The sequence below is a fragment of the Sminthopsis crassicaudata genome, chromosome 5, assembly GCF_048593235.1.
Source record: "Sminthopsis crassicaudata isolate SCR6 chromosome 5, ASM4859323v1, whole genome shotgun sequence".
NCBI lineage: Eukaryota > Metazoa > Chordata > Mammalia > Dasyuromorphia > Dasyuridae > Sminthopsis > Sminthopsis crassicaudata.
In genome coordinates this window covers 188,305,976-188,327,227 of record NC_133621.1, presented here as the reverse complement: position 1 = coordinate 188,327,227, position 21,252 = coordinate 188,305,976, and the positions used below count along the sequence as shown (strand labels likewise).

The window sequence follows — 21,252 nt, the reverse complement described above, 5'->3', positions numbered from 1 at the left end:
CCTGTACCTGATCTAAAGCTATATTATATAGCAGCAGTCACCAAAACCATTTGGTACTGGCTAAGAAATAGAACAATAGATCAGTGGAACAGATTAGATACAAAGAACAAAAAAGGGTACATCTATAGCAATCTAATCTTTGACAAACCCAAAGATACCAACATTAGGGACAAAAATTCATTATTCGGAAGAAACTGTTGGGAAAACTGGAAATTAGTATGGCAGAAATTAGATATGGATCCACACTTAACAGCATATACCAAGATAAGATCAAAATGGGTCCATGATTTAGGCATAAAGAAGGAGATCATAAATAGATTAGAGGAACAGAGAATAGTCTACCTCTCAGACCTGTGGAGGAGGAAGGAATTTATGACCAGAGGAGAATTAGAGATCATTATTGATCACAAAATAGAAGATTTTGATTACATCAAACTAAAAAGTTTCTGTACAAACAATACTAATGCAAACAAGATTAGAAGGGAAGTAACAAATTGGGAAAATATTTTTAAAAGTAAAGGTTCTGACAAAGGCCTCATTTCCAAAATATATAGAGAACTGACTCTGAAACCAAACCATTCTCCAATTGATAAATGGTCAAGGGATATGAACAGACAATTCTCAGATGATGAAATTGAAACTATTTCCACTCATATGAAAGAGTGTTCCAAATCACTACTGATCAGAGAAATGCAAATTAAGACAACTCTGAGATACCACTACATACCTGTCAGATTGGCTAAGATGACAGGAACAAATGATGATGAATGTTGGAGGGGATGTGGGAAAACTGGGACACTAATACATTGCTGGTGGAGTTGTGAAAGAATCCAGCCATTCTGGAGAGCAATTTGGAACTATGCCCAAAAAGTTGTCAAATTGTGCATACCCTTTGACCCAGCATTGCTGTTATTGGGATTATATCCCAAAGAAATACTAAAGAGCGGAAAGGGACCTGTATGTGCCAAAATGTTTGTGGCAGCTCTTTTTGTTGTAGCTAGAAACTGGAAGTTGAATGGATGTCCATCAATTGGAGAATGGTTGGGTAAATTATGGTATATGAATGATATGGAATATTATTGCTCTGTAAGAAATGACCAGCAGGAGGAATATAGAGAGGCTTGGAGAGACTTAAATCAACTGTTGCTGAGTGAAATGAGCAGAACCGGAAAATCACTGTACACTTCAACAACAATACTGTATGAGGATGTATTCTGATGGAAATGGAAATCTTCAACATAAAGAAGATCCAACTCACTTCCAGTTGATCAATGATGGACAGAAATAACTATACCCAGAGAAGGAACACTGGGAAGCGAATGTAAATTGTTAGCACTACTGTTTATCTACCCAGGTTACTTATACCTTCGGAAGCTAATAATTAATGTGCAACAAGAAAATGGTATTTACACACATATATTGTATCTAGGTTATATTGTAACACATGTAAAATGTATGGGATTATCTGCCATTGGGGGGAGGGAGTGGAGGGAGGGAGGGGATAATTTGGAAAAATGAATTTAAAAAAAAAAAACAACACTTAACACTTCCTAGCTGTGTGACCCTGGGCAAGTCACTTAACCTCAATTGCCTCAGCAAAAAAATTTTAAAAAGAAAGAAATGAGAGCTTTGCTGGAGAGTTTGAAAAAGGAAACATAGAAGTTGGCTGAAGAAAACAATTCCTTAAAAATTTGTTTGATGAAATGGAAAAAAATACTAAAGAAAAAAACTTTTTAAAAAATAAATTTGGCAAAATAGAGAAAGAACCCAGCTCCTTGAAAAATAGAATTGATGAAATAGGAAAAAAAAATCCAATGAACAAAATAAATCCTGTAAAAGTACAATTGGACATATGCAAAAGTTAGATTTTTAAAAAATCTAACTAAATAATTTATTAAAAATTAAAATTGGACAAATGGAAGTGGATGAGTCAATGAGATATCAAGAATCAGTCAAAAAAAAAAAAAACCAAAAAATTGAAAAAATAGAAGAAAATGTAGCCTCATTGGAAAAACTGACCTAAAAAATAGATCCAAGAGAGACAATCTAAGAATTACTGGACTACAGGAAAGCCATGATGAAAAAAAGAGGTTGGACAATATCTTCCAATAAATCATTAAGGAAAACTACCCTGATATCCTAGAACCAGAGGTAAAATAGTCATTGAAAGAATCCACTGATCATCTCCTGAAAGAGACCCCAAAATGAAAAGTAAGGAATATTGTAGCTAAATTCCATAATTATCAAATCAAAGAGGAAAAACATTGCAAGCAGCCAGAAAAAAAACAATTCAAATATCAAGGAGCCACAATCAGGATTACCCAACCCCTTGCAGCTTCCACTTAAAAGGATCAAAGGACCTGGAGTATGATATTCCAGAAAGCAAAGGATCTTGGACAATTATCTGGCAAAAAAAACAAGCATTATTTTCAGGGGAAAAGATGGACATTCAATGAAATAGAGCTGAACAGAAAGTTTGATCTTCAAATACAAAACTCAAGAGAAGCATAAGAATGTTTTTTAAAAGAGCGGGGAGAAGGAAAAAAAGAAAGAAAGTTGAATTGTGGTTCTCTACACAAGAGATATGGGATAATATTTTGAGTGACCATCCTAGCAAATCTTTCCCATTGCTGCTTATGATCAATTTAGACATCAAAACCCATCTTCAACTTTATTTAAAAGGTGTTGATTTCATACACATGAATTTTATACTTAAGTACCTTGGAAAGTGAGGTTTCGGAAACCATGGGAAAAATGGGCATTTGATGTATTTTGAAGTGCTTGCTGAACCATGTGTCCAAATAGCATGATTCCATCCATGTGGGCAAGAACAAACTCATCTTTCACCTAAAAGGAAAGGATTGTGGGGAGAACCCCACAAAAAAAAATTGAGTCTAAACCAATATTCTAGTTTTAAGTTCATCAAAAGGATACGTAGTTCAGTTCAGTGCAAGACTAAGGGAAGGGAAAATAGTCTGCATTTACACATTATTTCATTTGATCCTCACTAATAGCACTATGAAGTAGATGCTACAAGTAGCTTTCTCCCTCTTTTAGGGACAAGGAAACTGAAGCTTAGAAAGCTTAAATGCCCAATCACCCAGCTAGTGAGAGTCAGAGTGAGATTTGAAACTAGGCCTCTCAACTTCCCAAAGAGCACACAGAGATGTGTAGAAGGGTCTCAAATTATAGCATGAGGGATGATAGCTTTTGGTCAAATTATATAATCCCACCTCTTTGTATGCCTCATCTCAAGCTAGACCCCTGACCCTCCAAGTTCCCAAGGTCCTCAGAATGCCCACTAGATATCTAAGGCCCCTTACAGAAGGTTTCACCTTTCCAAATATAGTCTTCTCAAAATTCTAGACTAAAAAAGTTTGAATAAACATTTTCACATTAAGTTAGTGATTGGTAACAATTACTTTGCTACCCACCCTTCCTGGTGATATTTTAACAAAGGACAACAATCTAACCCAAGAATGAATTTCTAATGGTGACAGACTTGTTTAAGAGATACATAGCAGGAGGTGGGGAAGGAAGATAGAATGAGAAGATCAAATGCTATTACATATCAATGCCTATCAGAGAGGCAAAACTAGGGGGCTTTTATCTTTCTACTTGAATGTGACAGATGTTTCTTTCAATATGAAGCTGTCGTGACAATAGAGTAGTTCAAGTCTAAACCTTAGCACGGTGTGATGGTAATAGTCTATGAGAAGGAAACAAATTGTTGTCAAGTCTAGCATGTGGGGCCCCATTGACCAAAACAAAGAAAATTGCACTAAATGTGGATTACCAATGAAATATTTAGTAGGTTGGATAAGCTGGATTTCGTAGAGTTCAATGTCACCACAAGGACGTTTTTCATGTAAGGAGCTGATGTGGTGTTCTCAAAGTACTGGTTACTGAAATAAAAAGCATAGGTTCCCTTTTGACAATATACCCAAAAACAGCTTTCTTAAAACATGAAAGAGGTCTAATAAAGCCTGAAGATAATTTTCTTATACATTTTGACCTCAAAAAAAAAAGTTGTATATGGGTCACAAAATGTTCTATGACTCTACTGCTCTTTTTTTTTTTTTTTTAATCATTTTCCTTGGTTACATGTCAAGAAACATTTTTTTTTGTTACACATGTATATTTTTTTTACACATTTCCTTATGAATCATGTTGGGGAGAAATATCAGAAAAGGGAAAAACCACAAGAAAAAAAAAACTATAGAAAAAAAAGAAGTGAATATGGTATGTGCTGATTTACATTCAGTCTCCATAGTTCTCTTTGTATGCAGGTGCCATTTTCTATCCAAAGTTTTGGAATTGGTTTGGATCCCTGAACTTCTGACAAGAACCAAGTCTGTCTTAGTTGATCATCACACAATCTTGCTGTTGCCATGTTCAATGGTGTACAATGTTTTCCTGGTTCTGTTTGTTTAATAGGCAAATCTTTCCAGGTCTTTCTAAAAATCAGCCTTTTCATCATTTCTCATAGAATGATAAACTTACATCTCACACTCCATACTAAAACAAGGTCAAAATGGATAAATTTAAACACAAAAGTTGATTGTATAAGCAAATTAAGAGAGCAAGGGACAGTTTATCAGAGCTTTAAAGAAGGAGGGAATTTATGGCTAAAGAAAAACTAGAGAACATTATGAAATGCAAAATGGTCAATTTTGATTACATAGAACTAAAAATATTTTGCACAAACAAAATGAACACAGCCAAAATTAAAAGATCATTAAATGATCATTTATCAATGGTCAAAAGATATGAACAGACAATTTCAGATGAAGAAATAAAAGCTATCCATAGTCAAATGAAAAAAAAAATCTAAATCTCTATTGGTTAGAGAAAGGCAAATTAAAAAAAAACCCTGAGGTGACACATCTCTCAGATTGGCTAAAATGATAGGAAAAGATAATGATAAATGTTGGAGGGGATATTGGAAAATTGCAACATTAATGCATTGTTGGGGGGGGTCATGAAATGATCTAACCATTCTGGAGAGCAATTTAGAACTATGCCCAAAGGGCTATAAAACTGTATATACCCTTTGATCTAGCTTCCCACTACTGGATCTGTATCCCAAAGAAGTCATAAAAGAGGGAAAAGGACCCACATGTGCAAAAATGTTTGTAGCAACTTTTTTGTGGTAGCAAAATAAAGGAAAATTAGTAGATGCCCATTGATTGAGGAATGACTGAATAAATTATGATATATGAAAGTAATAAAATGTTATTGTTCTATAAAAAATTTAATTAACAGGATGATTTTAGAAAGGTCTGGAAATATTGACATGAACTAATGTTAAGTAAAACAAGCAGAACCAGGAAAACATTGTAGGTCATTTTTATTATATATTACCTCAGCCTACTCATGAGCAATTGATATTTTTCCAATTATTTAGATGTGACTTTACTTATATGTAAAGTATTTTGTAATTGTGTTCATATAGTTCATATATCTTGGAAGGTGGACACCCAAATATTCTATTTTGCCTATAGTTATTTTAAACAGAATTTCTCTTTCTATCTCTTCCTGCTGGATTTCATTAGTAACATTTAGAAATGCTGATGGTTTGTGTGAGCTTATTTTATATCCTGCAATTTTGCTAAAGCTGTTAATTATTTCAAGTAAGTTTTTGGATGATTCTTTAGGATTATTTAAGTATACATCCTATCATCTGCAAAGAGTGATAGTTTTATCTCCTCATTGTTTACTCTAATTCCTTTCATTTGTTTTTCTTTTCTTAAGGCTAAAGCCAACATTTCTAGTACAATATTTAATATTAGTGGTGATAATGGGTATTCTTGTTTCACCCTTGATCTTATTGGAAATGTACCTAATTTCTCCCTATTACAAATAATGCTTGCTGGTGATTTTAAATAGATGCTGCTTATCCCTTTAAGGAAAAATCCATTTATTCCTATGCTTTCTAGTGTTTTTAATAGGAATGGGTTCTGTATTTTGTCAAAAGCTTTTTCTGATCTTGAAATTATTGTATGATTTCTGTTAGTTTTGCTACTGATATAGGTGATTATATCTATAGTTTGCCTTATATTGAATCAGCCCTGCATTCCTGGTATAAATCTCACTTGGTCACAGTATATTATCTTGCTGATAAATTATTGTAATCTCTTTGCTAATATTTTATTTAAATTTTTTGCATCAATATTCATTAGGGAGATCGGTCTGTAATTTTCTTTCTCTATTTTGGCTCTTCCTGGTTTAATATATATACCAGTAGTATATTTGTGTCATGGAACAAATTTGGCAGAACTCCTTCTTTACTTATTTTCCCAAATAGTTTATATGGTTTTGGAATTAATTTGTTCTTTAAATGTTTGATAGAATTCATTTGTAAATCCATCTTGCCTTAGAGTTTTGTTTTTTTTTTAGTGAGCTCATCAAAGGCTTGTTCAATTTCTTTTTCTAAAATTGGGTTATTTAAGTAATTTATTTCCTCTTGTGATAATCTTGGCAATTTATATTTTTGTAAATATTCATCCATTTCAATTAGATTATTAAACTTGCTGGCATAGTTGGCAAAATAGCTCCTAATTATTGTTTTAATTTCTCCTTCATTGGTGGTAAGTTCACCCTTTTCATTTTCAATGATGGAAATTTGTTTTTTTTTTTTCTTTCCTTTTTCTAATCAAATTAGCCCAAAGTTTATCTGTTTTGTTTGTTTTTTAATAAAATCAATTCTTAATTTCTAAGATTCCATTGGTCCTGTGTTTGAAAGTCAAATTTTATGTTTAATTCTCATCTTTTAAACAGAAATGATTGAAAGACCCTATTTCATTGAAGATCAATCTCCTCCTCAGAAAGATAATGCTCCGTCTCACTGGATAGTTGATTTTAAGTTGTCCAATCCCAGGTCCTTTGCCCTCCAGAATATGGTATTCTAGGCCCTCTGATCCTTTATTGTAGAAGCTACTAGATCCTGGTTAATACTGACTCTTGTTCCTTGCTCCCTGAAATTGTTTTGGTCTGGCAGTTTGCAGTATTTTTTCCTTGAGATTAGAATTCTGTAGTTTTTTAACAATGTTTCTTTGGGTTTTCTCTTCGCAGAGGTGATTCTTTCGATGACTATTTCCCCTTCTGATTCTAATATGTCAGGGCAGATTTCCTTGATGATCGCGAGAAAAAATCTCTTGAAAAATAGCCTTTAAGAAGTTCAATAATTTTTAAACTCTCTCTCCTGGATCTATTTTCCAGATTGGCTATTTTTCCAATGAGTCATTTTACATTTTCTTTCATTTTTTTCATTCTTTTAAGTTTGACTGATTCTTGATGTCTCAAGAGTCATTAGCTTCCATTTGCCCAGTTCTAATTTTTAAGGTGGGATTTTTTCTTTTTTTTTTTTTTTCCATTATAACTTTTTGTTGACAGAACAAATGCATGGGTAATTTTTTACAGCATTATCCCTTGCACTCACTTCTATTCCGACTTTTCCCTTCCCTCCCTTCACTCCCTCCCCTAGATGGCAAGCAGTCTTACACATGTTAAATATGTTATAGTATACCCTAGATACAATATATGTGTGCAGAACCGTACAGTTTTCTTGTTGCACAAGAAGAATTGGATTCAGAAGGTAAAAATAACCTAGGAAGAAAAACAAAAATCCAAGTAGTCCACATTCATTTCCCAGTGTTTCTTCTCTGGGTGTAGCTGATTCTGTCCATCATTGATCAATTGGAACTGAATTATATTTTCTCTTTATTGAAGATATCCACTTCTATCAGAATACAACCTCATACAGTATTGTTGTTGAAGTATATAATGATCTCCTGGTTCTGCTCATTTTACTCAGCATCAGTTCATATGAGTCTCTCCAGGCCTCTCTGTATTCATCCTGCTGGTCATTTCTTACAGAACAATAATATTCCATAACATTCAAATTAGGCTGGGATTTTTTTTCAAGTACCTTTTGTATCTCTTTTCCCCTTTGATTAATTCTACTTTTCAAGGTGTTTTCTTCAGTGGATTTTTTTTTTTTTTTTTTTTGCATTTAGTCAATTATACTTTTTTTTATTAATTTTATAATTATAACATTTTTTCAATTATACTTTTAAGGAATTATTTTCTTTATTCATTTTTTGTTCTTTCTTTTCCAAGCTGACTCTCTCTCTTACATACCTCTAGTTTTTTTTTTTTTTTTCTTCCCATTTCCCCCTAACTTTCTTATTTGCCTTTTAAAATCTTTTATGACCTTCCAAGAAGCCTCTTTGGACTTGAGACCAATTCATATCACCATTTGAGATTTCCCATGTGGGCATTTTGTCCTCTTTTGAGTTGGTGTTTTGGTCTTCCCTGTCACCATAGTAGCTTTCTATGATCAAGGTTCTTTTCTATTTCTTGCTCAGTTTCTTTCTTTCCTTTTTTTTTTTCTTATTTTGTGACTTTTAAGGTCAGGCCCTGCTCCTGGAGCACAGAGAGTGCTATTCCAAGATTTTTGTGTTACTCTGTGCCTTTCCTTTTGAGCACAGGTACTCTTTGCTCACATCAGGGGTAGCCCTACCTGATCTTTCTAGACAATAACCTGATTTCCCAGGCTGTCAATTTGCCTTCTGGGCTAGAGCTGGAGGTATGCACTACTGTTGAGCCAGGACTGAAGATCTCAGTTGCTGAACTTTCTCAGGCTTTCTTGGACACCATCTGAGCAGGGCTGAACAATCCTTTTATCCCAGTGAGACTGATCTTTCTTGAAGTCCTTTCAATCTATCTTGAACTGAAGGTAGATTCATTCCATCAGACTCTGTTCAGAGGTTTGGTTTCATGTGGTTGTCAAGGGAAACTGGGAAAGCTTAAGCAGCTTCCTGACTTCACTCTGCCATCTTGTCTTTGCCCCTCTTAGAGCTGGCTCCACTGTTCTTAATACTTTTTCCCCACACTGGAATGTGAGCTCTTTGAGAGTAGAGACTGTCTTTTATCTATATGTTTGTGATGATTACCCCAAAGAAGGGGCTTAAGAAATACATGTTGACTGACACAAATTCACTTTTTCTTATTCCTCTCGTAGTTAATTTTGGCCATGAAAATATCAAGATTGTCCTAGCCAATAAGCCAATATTTTCTTTAGACTTTTTGTATGTAAACTGGTATGTTTGAGGCTAAACTACACTGGCATATTTGACAATATTCTTTTTAACTTTTACAGATATTGTTATCTGAACAGAAATCAAGACTGGATATTCAAGCTGATTTAACAGATGAGGAAGAAGAAGCAAAAATAGGTTTTTGGATTTTTCTGATGTTGTTCCTGTAAATATGCAGGGGATCCAAGTTTTCTAGTTGTTAAGTTGTTAAGAGTTGTTAAGAGCGTTTATATTTTCAAGGTATTTTACAGATAGTATCTCTTTTATCCTCAAAATTGCCCTGGAAAGAAGGTGCTCTTATTTTATTCACATTTTACAGATGGGAAAACTAAGTGGTAGAATAACAAAGCTAGTAAGAGTTTAAAGATGTATTTGAACTCAGATCTTCCTCATTCCAGTCCCATCACTATCCATTGTGCTACCTACCTGTTTCTTAATTACTATGTTACTTGAATACCTTGTATAAATAAGACAAAAAGTTCAATAGTTCTTCCCATATTTTATTAATTGAGAATGGGGTTCAACTTGAAGGACCCCAAAGGAGACTGAAAATTAAACAAATTTTAAAAGAACACCTTTAGAATTTATCAGCAAGGCTTCCCAGAGAGAGTATGATGACAATAATGAGGAGTTCCCTCAGGAAGGATTCCAGGAAATAAAGAATTAGAAATTTAAATATGGCCTACTTCAGGACTTTTACAAATACATTAGTTAGAGATAGTGTAGAACAGTAGAAAGAACACTGGCCTGGAATCAGAGGATCTGAGTTCAAATTTATCCTCTAATGCATACTGCCTAGAGTATGAGGTGCTTCTCTGGACCATAGTTTCTTCATCTATAAAATGAGAAGTTTGGACCAGATGTTCTTGGCTAAATATACTAAGACTACTGAAGCATTCCAACCCTTGTGACTGGGCTGATTCTTTCTGAGCACTGAACATTCAGCTCAAACAAAAGAGCATGTTTCTCCCACTGCAGTGAAAATACAACCAACCAAATGTATTCAGTGTGGATGATAAGACTAGGAAAATATGACACGTAGTAAATAAAGTAATAAAGCTTTTGGTTTGAACTTTTAAAATTTGAACTTAGATGATTGATAATTAATCATTCCTTTAGACTAGGAAATAGTCATGTGACTCAAACTAAAGCAAGTGGGCAAATGGCCAAAGAACTACTACTTACTAAGTTTCGATTGGCTCTTCTCCAAAACTGAGTCTATTCTAAATTAAGTTATGGTAGCTACAAGGAGAAAGAAAGTTAAAAAAATAAATAAAGGTGGGGGAAGAGAAGAGGATCCCTTATCTAGAATTTTCCTTCCCTGGTTTTAGTAAGGAGAGAATTAAAAAAAAAAAAATCTACATGTTTTATAGCTTATATTTCCCAAAGGTCAAAGATCAGCTATATAAGTCAAGTCTTTTTATCTAGAGCTTACCTCTTATCAAAACAGGTGTAATGAAAGTAGACTGGGAGCAAAGGCTGTTTATAATGGAAAGAATGATTACATTCTTGGATGTACAGAACTAATAGACTTGGCTAGGCAGGTGAGTGAGAGTTCAGGGTAATAGAGCTTTCAAATTCCTATTCTATTTCATCTCACAATGAATTCTAGTCTGGTGACTGCTAGCAGTGATACTGAGTATAATCAGATGGAATTTCCAGCTGTCCCCAGACATCACTTTAAATTCAACATGTGCAAAAATAAACTCATTATCTTCCCCCTACCCCACTCCCACCTGCTAAACTTCTTTTTCTTCTTCTTCCCACCTTCTTTATTTTCTGCTCATGATTCTACCATCTAACTGATGTAGACTTTAAACCTTGGAATCATTTATGATTCTTCCTCATCTCTCTCCCTATCTCCTCTACCTCTAAAATATCTTTCATATTCCTTTATTTCTTTCCACTCTCAGTGCCTGCATTACTTCCGCCTAAAGTATTGCATTAATCTTCAGATTGATTTATTTTTAATCCATCTACAAATAATTACCTGATGAATCTTATGAATACACAGTTCTCATGACATTATGGCCTCATTCAAAGTTTCTCACGGGTCTCCATCATGTCATCTACTTAGTAGAGTCCATTTTATTTATTCTGGTATTCAAGATCTTCAGTATTTGGGTTCCAGCTTTATCTTTTGCTACTTTTCTTCACTCACTTTATACTATGGCCAAATTGAACTACTCATCATTTTCCCATACTTACCATTCTCTCTTGTCTCCATGCCTTTGCTTATACCATTCCTAATGCTTGAAATTCCCTTCCATTGAGCTCGTCCTGTTGAAATACTACATTATTTCATTTTGAAACCCCCATTTATTTATTATATTCCACTTTTAATAATATTTAGCTACGCATATCTTATCTCCCTTTAATGAACTGTAATCTCTTTGAGGTTAGAAATCCATGTCATATATTTTTGTATCTCTTCAGTCTAGGAGAATGCCTTATGAATTTCAGGCATCCAATAAATGTTTGTTGAAAATCACTCTCTGGCTCTTAGTACTCTCATTTGCAAAATAAGGAAATTAGGTTAGATCATTTCTAATGTCTTCTGCAATCCTGTGATTTTTAATTTAATGGAATTTAAAGAAGAAATAAAGCTATAGTTCAAAAACAGTATTTATCTTTGGGACATCATCCACAGATGCCATGAAAAATGTAGCAAGAGAGTATGTTTCATAAGAAAGAATATTTGAGATCATAGCTTAAGAGTCACAAAGGGTCTTAGAAGCTATTTAGCACAACTTCATCATTTTATATGGAGGAAAACTGGGGCCCAGATAATGAGCTTCAGAGTGGGATTTGAACCTAGGCTTCTCAGCCTAGACCCAGTGCTCTACTCCCTGTACCAAAAGGTGGAGAGTGCTCAGAGCAATACTCACTTGAAAAGATCCACCAGAACAATGATGATGTTTTCATCAGATTCATAATTATTCTTGAGAGCATTAACAGAATCTGGAGTCCCACACATGATAATCACTGTGAGGAGAAGGAAAAGAGATAAAGCTAGATATAAAGAGAATACAGAAACTCAGAGGAGTCAACCCCAGAGGTCATCTAGTCTAATTCACACCCAAATAGTCTCTCTACAGTAACACAAGAAATGGTGATTCAGTCTCTATCTGAAAATCTCCAAAAGGAGGAAACTTTAAAGCTCCTAAGACAGCTATTTTCATATGTATGTGTACACATACACACACATGTATGTATATATATGTATCGTTTATATACATACATATGAATAATATGTATATGTATATATTTTGTGTATATGAGTGTGAATATAATCAGTAAACATTAAGCTCCTACTATATGCCTAGCCTTTGTTCTAAGTACTGAGAATATAAAAAAAACGAAAAAGAGAATCCCTACCTTCAAGAAGTTTAAAAGTCTAATGTGAGGGACAACATACAAATATGTATAAATCAAATTATATACAGGATAAATAGAAAGGAATTAAAAGCGGGAAATCGTTGGAATTAAAAGGGTTGGAGAAGCCTTCCTGTGAAGGTGGGATTTTAGTTGGGACTCAGGAAACCAGGGAAGTTAGTAGCTGGAGCAGAGGAAGAGTATTCCAGTTATGGGGAACAGCCAAAGAAAATGCCTAGAGTTGGCACGTCTTGGTTAGAGATGGCTTATCTTGTTTGTGTAAGATACATAAGGCCAGTGTCATTGAATTGAAGAGTATGTGCTAGGGAGTAATGTGTAAGAAGACTGGAAAAGTAAAAAAAGAGGTTAAGCTGTTAGGTTCTTACTAAGTGCTAATGAGATAATGAGATATTAAGTTCTTACTAAGTGCTAAGTCGGTACATGACAATTTTCTAGTTCCAGACTTTCCTGGGAGTTTGACTTGTGAATTCCTGGGGAAGAGCTTGCGTGCTTGGGAGGAGCAAGCTCATTGGTTGAAGTAATTCTTCCCAGAAGCCCTTGCATTATCCCACGCCCATTCTCTGGGAGGATAAAGAGGGAAGCACTCCAGAGATAGAGAGTCTCTGCTCTAGACCAGACTTGAGGCAGCTCTCTGCAGGAAGGGAAATCACAGCTCATGACATATTGGCGCCCAATGTGGGGCAAGGACTTTTGCTTATCCTGACAAGGACTTATTCTGAGCCCTTCAGAGGAGCTAGCCCAGACCTTCGCATTTAAGGACTTATTCTGAGCCCTTCAGAGGAGCTAGACTGGACCATCACAATGTGTATGTATGTAACATGCTGTTGTCTCCAAAAGCTGCCAATTGCTCTCTGGGAGGAGATCTGCTGTGTCAGCTCAATCTCTCGGACAGATTCTTCTTCCTGTAGAGAACCATTGTCTCCAGACAGTTGCCGTTAACTCTTGTCCAGAGAAGTGATTTCCCTTCCTGCAGAGAACTGCCTCAAGTCTGGTCTAGAGCAGAGACTCTCTGTCTCTGGAGTGCTGCCCCCTTTGTCCTCCCAGAGAATGGGCGTGGGATAATGCAAGGGCTTCTGGGAAGAATTACTTCAACCAATGAGCTTGCTCCTCCCAAGCACGCAAGCTCTTCCCCAGGAATTCACAAGTCAAACTCCCAGGAAAGGCCAGAACTAGAAAATTGTCATGTACCGATTTAGCACTTAGTAAGAACCTAATATCTCATTATCTCATTAGCACTTAGTAAGAACCTAACATTAAGCTTAACTATTAAGATCTTTGAATGCCAAACAAAGCATTTAGCACACGTTCCTATAGATGATAGAACGCCACTGGAATTTGAGTAGGAGGATGACATGATTGGACGTATATTTTAGGAAAATTACTTTAGTGACTGAAGAATGAATTGGAGTGGACAGAGACTTTGACAGGAACACCCACTAGCAGGCTGTTGCAATCTTCTAGATGTGAGATGATGAGGGTATGTACTAAAGTGATAGCAGCATCAGAGGAGAGAAGGGAAAGTGACAGTCGGAAGCAAAATACTTCTGAGAAGGGAAAACAAAGAGAGAATAAGTTAAACAAGGGGAAAGGAGAATAAAATGGAAAGAATTATACAGAAAGAATAACTGAAAATTTTAATGCAATTTTCTCTAATAAAAGCCTCATTTCTCAAATATATGCAGAACTGAGTCAACTTTATAAAAATACAAGTCATTCTCCAAGTGATAAATGATCAAAGGATATGAATAGGAAGTTGTTAGATGGAAAAATCAAAGATATCTGTATTAATATGAAAAAATGCTCTGAATCACTATCGATTATAGAATGCAAAATAAAATAGCCCTAAGGTACATATTAGCCATAGATTGGATAATATGACAAAAAAAGAAAATAACAAATATTGGAAGGGATGTGGGAAAATTGAGACACTAATACATTTTTAATGGAATTGTAAACTAATCCAACTATTCTAGATAGCAATTTGGAGTTCTGCCCAAAGGTACTAGGAATTGTGCATACTCTTTGACCTAGAAATATCACTACTAGATCTGTAAAGTCTGGGCTAGCTCCCTGGAGGCCTCAGGAACAGCCGGAGTCAGGATAAGCAAAAGTCCTTGATCTTTAGGGGGAGAAATGAAGGAGATAGACAAAACTTCCAGGAGTTTTGCCAAGGATCCCTCCTTGTTTCTAGAGTCCAGAATATCCACACTTTTCTCCTCCTTGTCCTGAGGCCAAGTAAAATTCTCTCACCTCTCTCACTCTACCCCCTATGCCTTACCTACAATTCTTTTAACCACAAGCATTGAGCCAGCATTAACTGAGAGAAGAGAAATTCCAAGCATATGTTAATAGAGTTATTGTCCAATAGGAAATTAGCCTTAAGTGCTCCCTTGTCTGATTCAAGCACACCTTTTAAGAGTTTCAGCCCTTTACATAGATCTACATCTTAAAGGGACTAAAAAACAAAAAGAAAGACATTTATGTACAAAAATATTTATAACAGCACTTTTTGTAGTAGAAAAGAATTATAAATTGAGAAAATGCTTATCAATTGGGGAAGCTATACAAGTGGTGGTATATGATTACAATGGAAGAAATAATATCAGAGCAGTATGCTCTCAGAAAAACCTAGAAAAAAAAATTACACGAACTGATTTAAAATGAAATTAACAGAACCAGGAATATATTGTACACAATAACAGCAACTGTGAATGATTTAGTTATTCTCAACAATAGAATGTTCTAAGATCAAAGGAAACTTTTTTCAAACCTTATTTTTCTTCATTGTATTGGAGGGTTTTCAGTTTGTTTTCTTTTACAACATGATTTATATGGAAATATGTTTTGCATTACTGCACATTTATAAATTTCTTGCGATCTCAAGAAGTGGGGAGGGCAAGTAGGAAGAGAACTTGGAATTCAAAATTTAAAAAAACAAACTTAAAAATTGTTTTTACAGAAGTTCCAGGGATAGAGTCAAGATGGCAGAGTATTCCAGGAAACTGCTCAAGCTTTCCCAGTTTCCCTCAAAAACCACATGAAACACAGTCTGATGAAATGAAACCACTCTCAAGTTCAAGATAGATTGGAAGGACTTCAGAAAGATCAGTCTCACTGGGATGAAAAGGGTGCTATGTCCAACTCAGATGTTATCTGGGAAAGCCAGTGAGAGTATCTAGCAGATCAGCAACTGAGATCCTAGGTCCTGACTTAGTAGCAAAATAAACTATTGGAGTAGTCTCCATTTCAGCTCAGAAAACAAATTGACTGCTTGGGAAATCAGTCTGTTGCCTAGAGAGAACAGGTAGAGCTATCCCATGCTGTGAGCAAGACACCAAACACTAGAGGCACCTGCTCAAAGCCAAGGTTTGGAGCTGCACAAGAAGCTTACAATAGCACCCATGTACCCCAGGAGCAGAGCTCCACCATAAAAGTCATAAAATGGGGAGGGGAAGAGAAAGAAAATGATCAAGAGCCAGAAAAGAACTTTAATCATAGAAATCTACTCTGATGACAGGAAACACAAAAACACCAACTCAAAAAAGGACAAAATTACCACATGAGATATTTCTAAAATTTCATGAATTGGTGTCAAGCCCCAAAAGGCTTCTTGGAAGCACTCATAAGAGATTTTAAAAGGCAAATAAGAGAAGAAAAAATTGGGGAAAATGGGAGGTATGCAAAAAATGGTCAACAACTTGAAAAAGAAAGAATTTCTTAAAAATACAATTGGTCAAATGCAAAAAAAAAAAAAAATCCACTGAAGAAATCAATTCCTTAAAAATCACAATTGGCCAAATTTTTAAAAGTCCACCGAAAAACAATATCTTGAAAAATAGAGCTAATCAAATGAAAAAGGAGATACAAAAGCTAACTGAAGAAAATCCCACATTAAAAACCAGAAACAGACAAATGGAAACTAATGACTCTATGAAATATCATATATGATGAGAATCAGTCAAAGTAAACAAAAGAAAATATAAAATACCTTTCTGGAAAACCAGCTGACCTGGAAAATAGATCTAGGAGAGACAATTTAAAAATTATTGGTCTACCCAACATACTTCTCAGATTGGCTAAGATGACAGGAAAAGATAATAATGTTGGAGGGGATGTGGGGAAAATGGGACACTAATATATTGCTGGTGCACTTGTGAACTGATTCAACTATTCTGCAGAGCAATGTGGAACTATGCCCAAAGGGCTATAAAACTGTGCATACTCTTTCATCTACCAGTGTTTCTACTGGGCTTGTAACCCAAAGAGAGCATAAAAAGAGGGAGTTCCACATGTGCAAAAATGTTTGTGGCAGCCCTTTTTGTAGTGACATGAAACTGGAAACTAAGTGGATGCCCATCAGTTGGAGAATGGCTGAATAAGTTACAATATATGAATATTATGGAATATTATTGTTCTGTAAGAAACACTCAGCAGGATGATTTTAGAGAGGCCTGGAGAAACTTACATGAACTTATGCTAAGTAAAATGAACAGAACCAGGAGATCACTGTCCATGGTAACAAGAAGATTATATGATGATCATTTCTGATGGAGTTGGCTCTTTTCAACAATGAGATGATTCTGATCAGTTCCAATGGTCTTGTAATGGAGAGAGCCATCTACACTCAGAGAGAGGACTGTGGGAAATGAATGTGGATCACAACATAGTATTTTCACTTTTTTGTTTCTTGCTTGCATTTTGTTTTCTTTCTGATTTTTTTTTTCCTTTTTGAGCTGACATTTCTTTTTTTTTTTTTTAATTAAGGCTTTTTATTTTCAAAACATATGCATGAATAATTTTCAACATTCATCCTCGTATAACAACTAAGAGGTCATTAGTAACCTTAGAGAGAGTAGTTTTGGTGGAATGATAGTGTTGGAAGCCAAACTGTAAGGGGTTCAGAAAAGAATAAGAGAAGAGAAAGAGTAGGAACCTATTGAAAACTGAAAATTGAAAAAAGGAGTTTAGCTACAAAGGGTAGAAGAGACATAGGTTGAAAGTTAGCATTTACAGAAGGATCAAATGAAACTTTACATTTGTCTCTAATTTTAAATCTATCTTACTCAACTTAATCCATTGCTCTAGCCTGTCAAAATCCTTTTGGATCCTGATTGTGTCATACATTGTGTGAGCTACCCCTCCCATCTTCATAGCGATTGCTAAATTGACAGGAATGCTTTCTATGGCTTCATCCAAGTTAATTATTAAAGTGTTCAACAATACGGGCTTGAAGACAGATCTCTGGGGCATTCCACTGGATACTTCTTTACAAGCCAATATTATAACACTTCTAATGTTTATGTACTTGCTTGAGCTGCTTCACAGACCTAGAGTATACTCCTTTATCACCACTATCTTTTAGAATCCTCATCTTGTTTCAAGAATCAACTCAAGTGCCACTTTCTCCATGATTCTAATCCCTCTCATCCATAATACCTCTAACTTTTTAGTTTTTTTTTCCCTCCTAAAGAAACTTAGATTGAACAATATGTATAGATATTATAACCACCTATTGACACAGTGGAATTTAAACTTCTTGAAGACAAAATCTCCTCCATTTTTGTCTTAGGACAGTTAGATGGTATAATGGATAGAGTTCCAGGTCTGGAGTCAGGAAGACCTAAATTCAAATCCAGCCTCAGTTATTTATTAACTATGTGAACCTAGGCAAGTCGCTCAATTTATTTGCCTCAGTTTCTTCTGTATAAAAAACTGGAGAAGGAAAAGACAAACTACTCCAGTACCTTAGTTTAGAAAAATGGAGTGAGGAAGAGTTGGACTCAACTAAACAACAATATTTTTGTCTTGGTATTTCCAGTATCTGTTACAGAGATGGGAAACTTTTTTTTCTGCCCAGGGCCATTTGGATATTTACAAAATCATTCATAGGCCATACAAAATGATCAATTTATAAACTTAAATGGTGAGAGGTTATTGTATCTAATTTTAAGCTCAACATCACCTGCTGTTGCTTTGGCAAGGCTGGACTAACTGATTTCACAGAGCTTATATGGCCCATATAATTCCCCACTCCTGCTCTATTACATAGTAGGCACTGAATAAATATTTGCTGAATTAGACCATATTGACTTCAAATGTGTGCTATCATCTAGTCCTCTCTAGATTATGTTAATCAGGGTAACATGGGAGATTTTACCAAGTACTTTATCATGTTTACAACATTTATCTAATATTAACTGTCAAAAAGAAAAATTAAGTTAATCTAGTATAACTTGTTTTTTATAAAGTTACTGTGCTAGCTTTTAGTGATCACTGTTCCACTTTCTAAGTACTCACAAAGTGTTACTTCAATAGGGAGTTCAATGAATTTTCAGTAATAAAAGGCAAACCTAGCTATCCTATAGTTTACAGATTCCATCCTCTTGCATTTTTTAGGTCTTTCAAATATCTTAATCTTGCACTCTGGATACACACCTTCCTACACAATTTGGCATCTAGAACTGAGCAAAATATTTCATAGGTGCTTTGGCCAGAGCAGAGAAACTATGCACAAAAAGATAGTTGTGTGAACCAAATATCCCCCTAAATCTCTCCTACTCCTGAACTCAATGCTCAATAATTAATACATTCCCAGCTCATCATACTCTTCTTATCATAGGAATTATGAACTTCCAGCTGTAAGTGTTCATTCTCCATCCCCCACTGCCCACTGTCTTATTCTCATCCTCCTCAACTCAACCCCCTATTCCTCAGCATTTCATAAATGAACTTGTTTTCATCTTAAACCTTTTCCTTTCTCACTTCTCTTTATTTTCATTTTTATTTTCTTGCTCTCACTGAGACCTGATTCCTTCCTGAAGAAGAAATCAGCCTCCTTTGCCACCCTTTCCAATACTGGTTACAGTTTTAATCATAGCCTTTCTTACTCGCTGATCAGAATACTCTTTGCTTGCCTTTACCACTTCTAGGCTCTCTCTTTCTATCACTGTCATTCAATAGCCTTTCCTCCTTTAATTCATTCAATCCATATTTAATACCCAATCAAGATTCTGGTACCTGTTATGTACTAGCTTCCAGGACATTCACCTTTCCTCAACAAATTTAGTTCCTGGCTCACTTTTTTTTTCCCTTTCTAACTTCTGCTCCCATATTTTGAGGCTTCAACATACAGTATTGATATTTCCGCAAACAACCTAATCTGAGAATTGCTAAGCTTACTTATTTCCCGTCACCTATGCTTTCATCCCACTTCAGGTCTTACACAGCATTGTTCTTAGCCAAGATTTTGCTATTATCTACAGATGTTCCACTTTCACATTCATGAATGCTGAAATTTCCTCATCTGATCACAATCTATTGTCATTCTACTTCTCCTTCTGCCTTACAAACTAAGATTGCTCCTCATGCTTACTGTGACCTCAAATCCCTCAGTTCTTTGGTAGGCCACCATCACTGCACCAGTGCTGCATTGCACTCTCTCCACCCTTCCCTATCTCAATCCTACCATGAACCAGTTCAACCATACATCATCTTTTTATATAGCATGTCTTGTCCCCTTATCTTATCACAAATCTTTCCCTACCAAGACTCAGGCTAGGATTTGCTTGCACCATTTGTTGCCTACATTCCTACTTATATGCCTTTGAATGAAGCTGGAGAAAAACCACAAAACTGCTGACTAGATTTACAACAAATACAAATTACATAATCTTAACTAGGCCCTTATGATAGAAAGGCAATATTTTCCTACCTTCTTAATTGATTTGCTTTCTCACTCACCAAATCAGCAATTCTAAATCTTTTCATCCCAACTCCAACCTGCCATAGATTTCCCTTTCCAAACCTTCTTAGTCAAAAACTTTAGCTCATTTTTCACTGAAAAATTGAGTCCATTTGTAAAGAGCTCCTCTTCTATTTTCTTCCTTGTTTCACATCACATAAGACTTCCTTTACTATCTCCTCTTTCACCCCATCTTACATAAGAAGGTGAGCCTTCACTTTTTCAAGGCTAACCCCTCTACATGCACAAGTGACTCCATTCTACTCTGTCTTCTCCAGCAGATTGTTCCCTCTCTCATCCCCACTCACTAATTTTCAATTTCTCTCTATCTGGTGACTGCTTCTACTACCTACAGACACACAAATATCTTTCCCATCTTCAAAAAAACTACATTGGATCCATCCATCCCTACTAGTTGTTATTCTTTATCTCTGCTTCCTTTAATGACTCAAGTCCTTGAAAAAACCATCTATAATAGGTAAGTCTACTTCCTTTTCCTTTCACTCACTTTTTAATTTGTTTGTTTGTATTTTGCTGAGGCAATTGGGTTTAAGGGACTTGCCCAGGGTCACACAGCTAGAAGGTGCTAAGTGTCTGAAGCCAGATTTGAACTCAGGTCCTCCTGACTTCAGGGATGGTGCTCTACCCACTGTGCCACCTAGCTACCCACCTCTCACATTCTACAATTTGGCTTCCCATCTCATCATTCAAACTGAAACTACTCTCTCCAAAGTTACCAATGTTCTCTTCTTAATCAACAGATCTAATGGCCTTTTTTTTAATCCTCATCTTTCTTGATCTTTCTGGAACTTTGACAATGTTGAGAATCCTTTTCTCCTTGATACGCTTTTTTCTCTAGATTTTCTTTCTGGAACCTCATCCTACCTGTCTGACTACTTCTCTCAGTCTCAACTAGATCTTCATCAAGATTGTGCTCATTAACTTTGGGTGCCTGCCAAGACTGTTCTGAACCTTCCTTTCTCTATACCATTTCATTTGGTAAAAGTTTCCAAG

General features: G+C 35.5%; 1 protein-coding gene across 1 annotated transcript in view; it reads right to left on the bottom strand.

The window, feature by feature from the left end:
• GUCY2C (guanylate cyclase 2C) overlaps nucleotides 1-21,252 on the bottom strand; it is a 107,428-nt gene that overhangs the window by 62,585 nt on the left and 23,591 nt on the right. The window contains exons 6-8 of the mRNA XM_074269105.1: nucleotides 11,990-12,086; nucleotides 3,797-3,905; nucleotides 2,721-2,847 (exon numbers count right to left, since the gene is read on the bottom strand). Coding sequence (XP_074125206.1) covers nucleotides 2,721-2,847; nucleotides 3,797-3,905; nucleotides 11,990-12,086 — 333 coding nt within the window. The remainder of the gene's footprint in view (nucleotides 1-2,720; nucleotides 2,848-3,796; nucleotides 3,906-11,989; nucleotides 12,087-21,252) is intronic.